We start from the raw sequence: 13074 nt of genomic DNA on the forward strand, positions 1-13074 counted from the left end.
GGGCTGCACTTAGGACAAGTTGGTGCTCACTGAAATCGTCGGTGGGAAGATTTCTGTTTCCTTTTCCTTTATTTATTGYACTGAAAGGTCAGGCGCTGGGTCGCTCTCCATGATGCTGTCAGTAACACTGCCTGCAGCGTTACGAGCTAGCGGGAGCAGATGCGTCAGCTGGGTCTCCTCGCTCTGGATAGTGTAAACCTGCAGACCCCAGAAGGAAATCCTTCCAGCTCTCCTCTTCCTTCTCAGCCCGTTAATTCCTTTAATGACCCAACACTTGGCAAAACAGTAACAGAAGTCAARCTCTTGAAGAACTTGACTCCAAACTTGGTTAGATTCTGGCAGTTTGTTTGCAAGAGATGCATGTTTTGACAGCACTGGCTGTATCTGAGCATTGTAGCTTTGGGAGGTGTTGCAAGCGAGCTAAGTAAATACGATCTGCCATGAGGTTTGCTGTGGAAAGGGGAGGAGTAGGTGGTTTTGTTTAAAATACTCCCATTACAGTCAGTTAACCTTTATGTTACCTAAATGGAAATTGTATAAACCTAAAATTTTCACTGATGAGGTTGCCTAGGAACAGGCAGTTGGTTTTCGTAAGACRATGAATACACAGTCCGTGATCGGGCTGTTAGGAGCAGAGACATTTAGCCGTATTATTTTCCCTCCTGCTTTGGGCTGGTGCAGTTGCCCGTTTGCACGCCGGGAGCTCCCCGTCCTTGCCGGCTGCGCGAGCAGCAGGTCATGCACAAGGGGTTGCCCTGCTTCGGGCAGCCCAACATCCAGCCTCTGCCTGCAGATCGCTGGTGGCGTGGCCAGCCACATCCGTGGCCAGCCCACGAGCAGGGCCAGCCCGTGGCCAGGGCGCACGGTGCATTTCTTGTGGCCACTCAGAGGGCAGTGGGGCTGCGTGTGGCCATGCCAACACGTAACACAGGGATCATGGCCCTGGCCTTGACGCSTTTCTGTCCTTGATCTAGCGTGGGCAGAGAAGAGTTGGAAGGGAAGGGACATGCAATGAGGATGAGGAACCTGGGAATCGGGTTAGGAGCTCGAGCCTCCAGGTTCAGCCGAGACTTTTGCCATCAGACTGGTGTTTCTCCATGCATGCCAGGCTGCAGTGTGTCTGCAAGGTTTGCCTTTTGCTGAGGGTGAGGGAGGACGAAGGTGTAGAGACATAGAGGTGGGCTGGGACACCTTCAGCCTGGTCTGGCCGGGCTCCCCAGCACGGCTCGTGCCTGTGCCGAGGGGAGTGCTGGGGCTGGCCGTAAGCGCAGACAGGGCACCAGGGAGCAGGGAAGGGCCAGACCTGCTGAGCACGGAAAATTGCCTCATTTTTCCCGTTTCCCACCTACAAGGACCCTGCGAACCGCCAGCGTATGGTGCGGGTGGGCCATTGCCCGGCGCCACGCCGTGCGGTTTGCAGGGGTGTCCTGTGCTGCCGGTGAGGCTCCTGGGGGTAAGGTCTCACAAGGTATTAACTGGAGCCTTGTAATGTGATTAAAATGGCATTGAGCAACTTCAGAAGGCAGCAGGAGTACCTAGAAGTGAAAGAATGCAGATCATTTATTAGTAGGGTTTGCAGAAATTTTCTGCTGGGTAGAAATATTGATTCTTTATTCTTATTTTAAAAGGAGCTTTATGTAATGATCACCAAGAGTCATTTTCTGTTATCGATTGTAATAGAGCTGTGCTGAGGACTTTCCTCCATTCATTCCATGCCCGCAAAGTAGCATTGAGAGTAAGCACAGCCCGGGTTTTCCTTTCAGAACACGGCAACTTCTTAAATCAGCATTTTTTCATCTTTACAGTGTTTTCTGCTATGTGTGTGTAAAGAGACGTACACGTTTGCTCTTTGAAATCCGTTTACGCTATTCTTAAAGTTCACCTTTGAGGGGGAGGTGGCATGGGGAGGCAAATGCTAAAAATAAAACTCCCCCCTTAACTAGCTCAGTTCTGCATTTGACATTTACATGGAATTCATTTGCATCTCATTTGTACATGTTTCTGCTCAATAGGTAGAATGTAAGAAAGCACAACCTAAAGAAGTGATGTTTCCACCAGGGACGAGAGGAAGGGCACGTGGATTACCCTATACCATGGACGCTTTTATGCTAGGGATGGGAATGTTGGGTAAGTGTGCAATGGCCACGGCTTCGGCTTCGGAGCGAGCCGCTCCCGTGTTGTCTGTCTCCCCCGTGTGTGAACGCCGCAGGCGTAGTGGTGAGCAAAGCTCTGCGCTTGTGTGGGTGCGAGGCTAAAACTTAAGCAGGGGTGGAAAGGGGAAAATAATCCTATCTGTGGTAAATGATTAACTCCCCCCCCCTTCCTGGAATATAAAAATTTGCATTTAAATGGTTGTTTTAAATAGCCCATTTTACTCTTACTCACAAAAATAGAATGATGAAAGATGCAGTGTGTTCATTCTGACTAAAAATGATCTCTCCCCCTTTTTAGAGGAATTGAGTCACACATTATTCCCCTTCTTTTAAAGGTATCTTTGACAGTTCAGCATAGATAATTGAAAATCTTGCTGGTTCTTAAATGGCATGCAAGATGGAGAAAGCAAGGAGATGCATAACAGTATAGGTCGCAACAATAATTACRACTTTCAAGGAGATGGAACAGTATTTTAGTCCAGAGTATTGTGTCCAGAAAATACTAATTAAATGGGATAAATGATGTTTAATGGCAAAATTCTATTTGTGCATCAGGGCTGTTTAGTTATAATTGGTTCTCATTTGTTTCTGCCTAGATAGTTCTTCTTTCTATATAATCTGACAACTTCCTGATATACTGTCCTCAGATTTGCCAAGCCAGAATGCTGCTAATCCGTTGCCAACATGTTTTTAGAAACTTTATATATTTTCTTCCTGCTCCCTTTGTGTTAGTGAGCTGTCCCCTGGTTGTCACCTGCTGGGTCTGTAAAGGGAGCACGGAAGAGAGATTCTTTGGAGGTGTCSCAGGCAGAAACAAGCCTGTCCTAGCTGGCAGTCGATAGGACGTGGCCTTCGCTAGGTGCTTTGAATTTTCTGTCCCTGGTAAGGTGGGTTGGCGGTTGAGCAGAGGGGTTGGGAATGTCAGAGCCCCATGGAAGAGCGTTCGGGCTGTGCCTACAGTCTGGAGGCTTTCCTCTCCTTCCTGTCTCCCCACCGGAGGTGTTCCTGGAATTCACCCATTCAGAAGGGAGCGTTCACACGTCCGGCTCCTCCGGTGTCCTCGCCCAGGCCTGCCCAAGGTGCGCCTGCTCTGCTCTCCTCCTGGCTGACGTTGCGTCTCCTCTCCAATCCCACCTGCCGCCCGGGCTCTGGTGTTTAGGAAAGCTTGAAATAAGTCATCTGAAAGTCCCCAAAGCCAGAGACAGAACAAGACTGATACCATTTGCTGTAAATTGTTGTTAAAGACAGAGGTCAAGATAGTTAAGCCAACCCAGTGACTTGGAGGGCCTGCCWCCTAATTTGTGAACAGTTGCGCTGCTGAACATCAGCATTGGGAGCAGTTAGCATGGAAATACTAGTTGTTGTATATCCCGGTCAGAAAGGAGTAAGAGAAGTGTTGATACTTGCTGTCTTCAGCAGGAGGAGGGAGAGGCAGGAGGTTCTCAGAAACTATTCCAGGCCATTTCTGCGTGGAGCCGGTAGGTGCAGTCATAGGGCATCTAGCTTTGCTGGGACCAGCCCATGAAGAGGTGTGGGTTTTRCTTTCGAGAAATCCATATTCTCAGGCAAATCCATCCGTGGAAAGAGTAAAAAATCCTCTGCCTCAGTAAGGCTTTTTGTCTGGTGCTTCATAAGCAAGACACTCTTAAATTTTTGAAGAYGAAGTTTTCTGAAGTTTAGCTACTTCCAGAAGCTAAGCACAAAAACAAGCCTTGAAAGCTGGATCCTTAGTTCTCCCGAGCTCTGCAGAGCAGATCCATAAGCAGCTTGGCTGCTGGAGAGGCTGAAAGACCTGCGAGGCTCTCYGAAGTCAGCATAAGGTCAGGGTATTTAGTTCCTATGAAAATCAGGCTGTTACACTGAGATGTCTGATTTCAGGCAACTTGCTTTGATGAGGATAACTTTCCTGCCATGTTTGCTTTATCTCTGAATTAATAGTAGTGCTATTCGTGTGACTGGAGCAATCTATTTCTGGGATGTTGTAATTCAGTTATTTCAGCTGATCATCTATTTTTCTGTCCCATCATTCCCTCCCCCCACAATCACCCTGCACTATTTGGAAATTACATTTTAGGGTTAAAATATTCGGCTTGTTCTAGTAAATCTGTTATTCTGTCACCTGTGTATTCTCGGTGTGCTTGAGCGTATTTTTTTCTGTTTTTATTTATTTTATTTATTTTGCTCCTGTRGTGTCTTATGTTCTGGTTTCTGGGAGCTGGTTGTATGCAGCCTTGCTAACTCCTAGTGCAAGACGGCTGCTGGCAGAACAGAGATACTGGAGCCCTAGTTTAGGCAAAAAGGGCAAAACCCCTTCTCTGCTCAGCGCTGCGAGCACTTGACTGCACTGTCCTGCTCAGCGGAGCAAGGACTAGTAAAGGTGGAGAGCAGTTTGCAGGGCCAGGGTCCACCCCTGTGAGCTGAGAGGAGCGTTCAGCCTGCGGACGTCCTGTGGCTGATTCTCGCTGGGACTGCCTCTTTGGAAGAAGATTGTTTTGAACGTTAAAGCTAAGAAGTAACGAAAGGACCCCTTGACGAGCGTATCTGTTTCTGTGGGAACCAAGCGACGTTGATGTGTGTTGGCAAATGGTTTTCTTGCTGCACAGGTGTCCGTCAGGCATACGCGGTGCCTGACTTCATTAGGTCATCCAAACTGCGTCTGCTCCACTGGCTTTCATAGGGCACCTCTTAATGTGATCTTATTAGATTTCAAATCAGAGTGACTTGCTCAGAATTAATGATTGATTCATGTTGAAGGCCAGATGCTTAATTATCTGCTCTGGCTGTTTTTTTCATCTTCCAAGTTCCTACTTGCTACAGTGGCATCGTGTTAAATAATTAAGTAAGTGCTAAATAACAAAATTACAACATGCAAGTCCAAGGCTGTCTGAATGGCTATTATAAATCCCCATTTTCAAAGGTTGCCAGTAAGAGTTCACTGCAAGGCTGGAAACTGGGCACATCGGCAGTGTCTCAGCGTGGAAGCGGCGTCCTTCCTTGGCCAGCCCCGGCAGCAGCGCAGCGGCGAGGCGCTGTCCCTGGGAGGAGAAGGGCGTAATTAACCCATCAAACAACGAGGCGTTCAGAGTAACATATTGCCAGAGGGAGATTCTGAAGTAGCCGAATATTTTGTTAAGATCCCAGGAGGCCTTTGTCAGAATCACTCCATTACTCGTTTAGATATTTAGCTGGGCTGAAACAGAGTGAATTGGAGCTGCTCTTGAAAGATTTTTATACCTGTTTCCAGAAGCCCTTTTTCAAGGTCACCTTCTCCAGATGCTGTTYGCAGGCAGAGGAGGAAATCAGAAGCAAGAACACACAAGACAACCCAAAGGAAAGAGTGGAGAGTGACTCCCTCCAAAGCTATTAAGGAAGTTGGTCTTTTTCATTAATCATAGCCTCCCCGAGGATCCTGCAGCAACCGGGGTCTAAAGGTACATCGACAGCCACGTTCTGTGATGATTTGGTTGATTGGAACAAAATTAAAGTGTTCTTCTAAAAAGGATTTTTTGACTCCAGGAGCGCAGGCAGACTGAGTCTTTTGCCAGGACTGCTCCTGGGCTGTCTCAGTCRCTGTCTGCTGATGGAAAGTGCACGTTCTCAGGGGAGATTAGGAACATTAATTAGCCACTCTGCATAAAGAACAAGCTGGAATGATTTCAGTTCCAACCATCTCTTTCTCCCTAGCAACCCACTTCACAGGAAGGAGTGGTGAAACTCCTCGGCATCCTCTCCAGCACCAGGAATGCCTGTAAATGGGAACCGTGTCTCTCCCAGCAGGCAATGCAGACATTTCCAGCTGAATAAGAACTGTTGTTCAATTGCCCCAAGACTTGCAATGCACCCAGAGGCTTCACCCCTGTTAGAGAATCCTGAAAACCTGAGAAACGAGAGAAAAGGAAGAAAAGTAACCAAGGGGCAGCATTAATAGCAAGTTTTYTCTCTCTCTCTCCAACTTTCCCATCTGAGGCCGCTGTGTGCGTCTGGGATGGTGCAGCCACCGGAGCAGCGGTCCTGGAGGTCACATCGGGTGCGGGTGGTGACTGCTGCACTGACTGCTCTGAGCTGGGGCCCGGCAGCACTCATTTCATTCGGTGATGGGCATCTTAGACATGCAGGGGGTTAATAATAAAGCTGAGCCCTTTTTAACTTGCAAACCCTTCCAGGGATAGGAGAGCTCAGCCTATAAAGCTTATACCCCAAGACTGCTGAAGTAATGTCTGATACGAACACCGAATTTCTGAGAGTCTCTAACAGGCTTCTTATATCATTGCACAAGCCAGACCGGGGCTCTGCATTACTGCGCACTTTCAGTCTAGGTAGGCTGAACTCATGCATAAAAGAGCTAGTGCCCTTCAAAGAAAGTCATTCCTTTTTTCCATCAGACTCTGTTTAATAGAGTAGTAGCTGCCTCTGAGGCAGAATTAGGGAAGGGGAACCTTTGCTAGACACGCTTCCTGGGAGTCTTGCAGAACGCATGGGAACCCACCTGGCTGCGATAGCAGCACCCCGCATAGTGTTCACCCTCATGAAGGCAGCTGCAGTCATCTGTAGCTTAACTTTTTAATTCCCTTGATGTAGGAGATAGATCAAATTTTTCTTGACCCTGGGAGAAACTTTTACAGCAGATGTTTTTCTTCTCTGTGGCTGCTCCCTCGTATGTGATCACCCCCGTGCGCCYGTGGGAGATGCTCTTTGTTTTGTGCTCCCTGGTGCCACGAGTTCTTATGTCAACATCACAGCACGTTTCTTTTGAAATACCCTGAACRTATTTTTTTGTAGCATGGGGCTTTGCTTTGGAAAAAGGTCAGAGTGTCTTTCCTTCTTGCTCCGAGGTGCATCAAAAGACCATAATTTGCTTGTATGGATTGGAACATTGCAATTAAATTTCAGAGCAGAGATCTGCAGGCCCCACCGTGCTCAGTGTGTTCACATATTAACCATGAGGTTTGTGTATCTCGACCTACCATCCCGCAGGCAAAATCTTGAAAATTAAAAGATGTTCCTGTGGCCTGATTCTGTGACTGCGGACTCTGCCTCCTCACGGAGCGGAGAAGCCGTTCCTCGCCATGGAGGCTCGTCCCAACAGAGCAGAGGCTGGGGTCTTGCTCGGGCAGGGGCCTTTGCAGTGGTTCTTGGCACGCGCCCTGGCCAAGGGTTCCCGAGGGTGTCACGGAGGGAGGGCCCGTRGGTGTGGATGGTGCCGGCTTGCTGGGCACGCACAGAGCAGAGGCGCTTCGGGAAGGTCGTCCGGGCCTCGAGGAATGCCCCGGCTGAGGCATACAGACCRCCTGGGTCACCCAGCTCTCCTGTTCAGAAAACATCTGTAACGCTGCCCTCACCACGACGGGCCTCAACACTGSCCATGTTGCAATACCCTTAAATAAGCTGTAAGTAAAGGGGCCAGTAAAGGTGCCGCACGCGGCAGTGCTGCGCATCCGCCTGCCCATTCCCGGCCAGCGCGGCAAGGAGCTGGCCACGTGCCCATCGGCGAGTCCTGCTCTCTTCGGTTTGGCAGGGAGCTGAGCAAAAGCGTTTGTGAAGGCAGTTTTGCCCGTTGGGTTAYGTTTGCCCTTCCATGGACAGGAGGGTCTCACTTCAAGGCAGGTAATCCGGTCAAAACTTTGATTTTTAGTTTAGCAGCAAGAGATAATTAGAGAGATTGATCATTCACGAGGAGTGCTGAAGCAAATAAATTGTTCGGCACCCAACGCAGGATGAGAATGGCACCTAATGGGAACGGTGGGTAGGTCAGCATGGCCGTAATTTGGCTTGATGAAGCATCCGCATGGGCATGGTGTTAATGTGCTATTGATATTCAGGCAGCCAGTTTCCCCTGTGCACATTGGGCTCAGGCTCGTTAGAGCAGAGCTGGGCACTGCAGCAGCAAATGAAGAGGAAAATTGAAGTAATGTTGTATTATAAATTTATGATTTCATCTGCCCTACCCGGGGAGCGTGGCGTGGAGCCGGCGGAGCGCAGCGCGCTGGGCACCACCAGCGGTTCTCCACCGCCAGCTTCACAGGGGTGCTGATGGCGCTACTTACTTAGCAAACAACCCATTTATCAATATTGTTGCTTTAGGAAAAAACAGGTTTGTAAAGCTTAGCTCTGAAGGATCTGGTTTATTGGCAGAGGTGATAATTTCCGAGGGGATGGAGCTGTTGAGCCGTAAGCACGCAGGGGCTCGCCGCGGGCGTGCGGAGCAACCTGCTCTTCCCCGYGCTCTGTTGAAGCCCCTGGAAAAAAATCACCTGAGCGTTTTTACCTTCCAGTTTTAGATTATGATTGATAGTAAGTTGTATGTCTATATAAAGCCAATCAGAAATTGAGGGACTTGCTGTGGCACAAAAATAATTGTACACAGTGTTTTAGTGTTTTAGAGGCTAAATAAAAGCAGAGATGGGAGACCTCCGGAAGAACCACTCAGCTGTTAAAAATGTGCTCAAATTCCAGTCCAGTTGCCATGGTAGTCGCTGCAGAGATTYCTGTTGACGAACAAACTTTTTACGATGGTGGTTCGGTGCGGAGAGTTGTGTCCCAGGATGCGGGGGCAGCCCGCTGGGCGCTGCCGGTCAGAGGCGCCCTTACGTGGTGGTTCGGTTGCGTTGGGACTGGAAGGGGCAGTTGCTGTTTCGAAGCAAACTGAGCGAGCGGACTGAGGAGGGAGGTTACAATTCCCGGGAATCTCCGGAGCGTAAGGCCCGGCGCGCGGTGCCCGAGAGCCCAGCCCTGGCGGGGCCCGAGGAGGTGGCGCTCCTGCCGGAGGGCTGAGAAGTGACAGGTGGAGAACGTGCGCAGCCTCTTCAGCACTTGGCCTCCAGCAAATGAGCAAACCTTAATTCTTCCGTAAGAGTAAAATCTCTCTTCTTTGGCCTAGTCTTCACTGTTAAACATCAATTTGAGCAAGGCGTTGGGCGAGAGATGCACACAAAGAGATAATGAAGTCCTCTCTGCCTAAATGGCAGAAAATTACCTCTCTGTCTCTGCACGTTTAACGGTTTTCGGAGATGTTTTGATGTTGCCTAGATAGAACTGGTACGTAATTTAATGCAGAATAACTCGGAACAGTGAGCTGGAAGTGAACCTGTTTCTTAAGCTCYGAGTCTCTGATAGCCCATACTCTGTGTCCCCTGGATATACAATTGCATATTGAAGATCGTGAACCCTTTCCAGGGTCCCATGGTGGGCCCAGGAGGCCGCTGGGCAGCTGCTCATGGCGCAGAGCTCCCATCTATCCATCGTGGTTCCCAAAGAGGCAGCAGAAGCTCTTTTTTCCTGGGCACCAGTGAGTCTGTGCGTGGCAAGGCAACATACTGCATGATGCAGTACAGCTCTTGGCCAAGCACCTGCTGGTTAGGCAAGCGAGTGATGGTATCTATGTTCATGAGATGTTTGCTYGTGGCCCTTTTGCAGCCTGCTAGCACCTGCGTGGATTGCGCACTGGGCTATGTGCAGGCAGGAGCTGACCTGCGCTCATGGCTGTAGCCCAAGCCTTGTTCCAACGTCCACCCTCGTCAGAATGACCTTGCCCTCTTAGCACCATCACATTTTACTTCCATGCGCTATGTTTAAGTGGGCAGAGTTGCTACCTGATGCAGTTACTTAGGCACTTTTATGAACAGAATAGTCTTGAATGGTATTTCTCTCATAATAAAACTTCAAAAGCTGCCTGAGGTTGGATGTGTTTCTGTGTGTATCCTAGAAATTGCTTTAGGAAGCGGTTCTCATGTCTGAGTTTTACTTTCCTGAAAAATTAAAGGCTCTTTGGCTCATTGCTGTTGCTGCCTCGAACTCTTTGATGTGTTAACTGTTGTCCTTCACACTCCTGGGATAAAGAATTACTACTACCTTAATCTCCCACTGTCAATAGCTCTGAAGCAAAGTACATTCATTGTAAGCTCTCCAAATGTCAGAGCAAACCTGTGTTATGTGTTTAGCCTTAGCATTTGGCATTTACTCTTCCAGCTGAAAAGTATGCACAGTCCTTGGGCTCCAGATCCAAAGTGCATGTTAATTATGAGAGTGGCAGGTCTTATGCACAGCGGCAGGCAGGCGAGTGGTCGGGGAAGCAGGGTATCTCTAGATGTTTCTATCCAAGCTGAGAATGAAATGTTGCTGTGGTTTCACGTGAGGAAAGTAAATCCTGTTTTTCGATATCTTCTGTAAAATTGAGTTTCACCCATCCTCCATGTAATTTTGCTTTATATTTGAAAACAAAAACCCTTACTAATCTTCAAACTTTTTTCTCTCTTTCTTTCTCTCTTTTATTTTATTTTACTATTTTTTTTATTTTTACATTTCTGTGATCAAGGTTACCCGAATTTTGTTGCAACGTATGGCCGAGGATATCCTGGATTTGCCCCAAGTTACAGCTATCAATTCCCAGGTACGTACGTTTCATTTGCAGATTTACTTTGTTTCCCCCTTCTTTCCTTATTTATTTTTTCCTTTTTTAAAAAAAACATAGCTGCAAGTTGAGACAGGAAAGTCTGCAGGGAGCATCTCACACAACAACTATTTTTTTTGACTATTTAAAAAACATATATATATATATATATACATACATATTTTTAATATATTTTGATTAATGTGTAAATTGGTACTGGTTATTTGAAAACAAAATTCTTAAATTAAAACATAAAGCAACAGAAATAACTCAAGAGCTATTACCCTCCCTTTGAGGGTTTTTTTTTCTTTTATATATATTCTGGATGAGTATACATGCACACAGAGACTCACACTCAGGCACACAGAGACTCACACACACGTTCACATACTCTTCTGTGGTAAGTTTATATTCATTAGAAGTGCAGTTTTGGAATAAAAAGTCCAACATTCCTGTATTCTATACAGATCTCTTTGGTGTCCTTGATAGCAAGTAGCTTCTACCAGTGTGCTGATCACTGGGTGTTGTCCAGTTTTTCCTCCCTTTCCGTGGCGTGGTTGTCAGGCTTGGCTGCGCTTAGTGACTTCCATTCCCTGAAAGTGTTTCTGCTGCCGGTCGCGGGGGGCGGCTGCCTTTCTGCGGAGCGCAGTGTGGATCGGGAAGAGCCTTCTCCAGCTTCCCCGCGGCGCTTTCCAGAGGCAGGCCCTGGCGCGAGGTCTCGCTGCCGTCTGCTTTATGGTGAGGCTCCTTCGAACTCGAATTGCACGGGTGAGAGAGGCGCTTTCTGTTTCACCGTAGGATTTCTCGGGGAGATCTAACAAGCAGAGTTACGACTGCTGTGTTTATTGCTTACTAATAGCGAAAGCCCACCTGGATGCCGTGGCAAGGAGATTTCTGTGTGTTACACATTAAATTCATTAGCGTGCTTGTCACTTGGGTCACACTCGAGCAGGTCCTCCGTCCTGTGCTGCGTTCTTTAATTGCCGAGAAAGGGAACGGTGGAAGCACAGCTTTGCTCAGGTTAATTAAAAACCGAGTTAAACCATCTCCTTAGCGAACAGGCTACAGGTACAGAAGAGGGGCAGCAGCTTAGCAGGGAAGGAGGAGCGGGCGCCTTACGGGGCAGGTCCTTCAGGACGGATTAGAGAGCGCGGAGCGGTGCTTGACTGTCGCTGCGGCATGCTGCGGTGAAAAAGCATCCTCGTATCAAACAGATTATTAGGATGAAGCACAGAAGGGTTCATGCTGTTGACACCCATAAGGTGGAATAATGTCCTGGCACTGCAGTTTCCTCAGAACTGGTTTCTGCAGGACTGRCGCCGTGGAGGGAAGCGGTGGCGTTAGATTTTTCTTTTTAATAGCTAAACTTTACAGATGCTAAGGCTCTATTTTGAACTTATCTGCCTCTTCCCCGCCTGTGCCACCACACTCTCAAACTGAGCCAGGTCCTTTTAAGAACATAGAAGTGAGTAAAACCAGCGCTGTCTAGCCGGGGACGCAGGTGGAGCTGCTTCAGCACGCGAGGGCGAGCTCTGGGCCTCTCGCCTCGTGCAGACGTCCTCGAGGAGCTCTGCTTTACTGGAGGAAGCAGCCCTGGCTGGCAAGCGCGGTTACCAACCGGCCTGAAACCTTCGCTGTGGAGAGCACTGTAGTTCTTGTGAAAGCTCTTCCAAGCAGGCGYGTCCCTCGCGCAGCGGCATGCCCGCTTGTGCCCGCCGGCGCGCGTTAGAGCTGGTGACGCTCGACCGCGAGGAGAAGGCTTCCGAGGGCGTCCGCGTGTCGTCCCGTCGCTTTCCTCCCCGGCCCTCGTGCCTCCTCCCGCCAGCTGAGCGGTGTGAAGGCAGCTGAGTGCGAGACCGCTCTGATAAGCTCAGTGATGAAAATTGGCAGAGCTTAGATGACTTTAATTGTAAACATGTCTAAAAAGATGTCTGCCAGTTAAATGCAGAGCTGCCRCTTGACTCTAGCCTTCATCGCGGGCTTTTTTATTAAGGGCCTGATTTTTCAAAACAGGCCTCCCAGTTACGTGCTAGCTGTTTTCAGTCGCTCGCAGAGATTGAAAACACCAAAAACTCGGAGTGAACTGTCGCCTCTGGAGAGCGGGCGCAGTCCGTTGCCGGCCCGCGCTGGCGGCCAGCTCGAGGGCCGGGCTCTGGAGGAGCGCGTGGGAGCCCTCCGGCGCGCCGCTCCGCTTTGCCTGTCCTACAGCTCAGCTCCAGCCGGGCTCTTCGTTCCGCCCCCACTTAAATAACACATTCCTTCACCACAGTTAGAGGGTTAATAGGGCTTTTAGGATATTCTTCGCTGGCGGGCGCGTCCCGGCGCGGCAGCGCAGCTCGGGCGGGTGTCCCCGGCCGGGAGCCGGGCGCCTGGGGGAAGGCGGGTTGGGGCAGCGCGGCCGCAGCGGGGGAGCAGAGTCCCCGGAGCCGGCGAGGGTCTCCGGAGCTCGAGCAGGTCGGGAGCAGGCGGACGGGCAGACGGGTAGGTGCCGACGTGCGGCGGCGGGAGGAGGAGGCGCCTCGCTGCGCGCGCGCT

At 49.4% G+C, this 13074-nt stretch overlaps 1 protein-coding gene across 1 annotated transcript in view; it reads left to right on the forward strand.

Moving 5' to 3' along the window:
• MSI2 (musashi RNA binding protein 2) overlaps positions 1-13074 on the forward strand; it is a gene marked incomplete at its 5' end in the record, with an annotated part of 234485 nt that overhangs the window by 189091 nt on the left and 32320 nt on the right. The window contains 2 exons of the mRNA XM_085302882.1: positions 2013-2127; positions 10465-10539. Coding sequence (XP_085159008.1) covers positions 2013-2127; positions 10465-10539 — 190 coding nt within the window. The remainder of the gene's footprint in view (positions 1-2012; positions 2128-10464; positions 10540-13074) is intronic.

This window comes from Rhea americana, unplaced genomic scaffold (genome assembly GCF_003343005.1).
Source record: "Rhea americana isolate MKP2758 unplaced genomic scaffold, rheAme1 scaffold_194, whole genome shotgun sequence".
NCBI classification, from domain to species: domain Eukaryota; kingdom Metazoa; phylum Chordata; class Aves; order Rheiformes; family Rheidae; genus Rhea; species Rhea americana.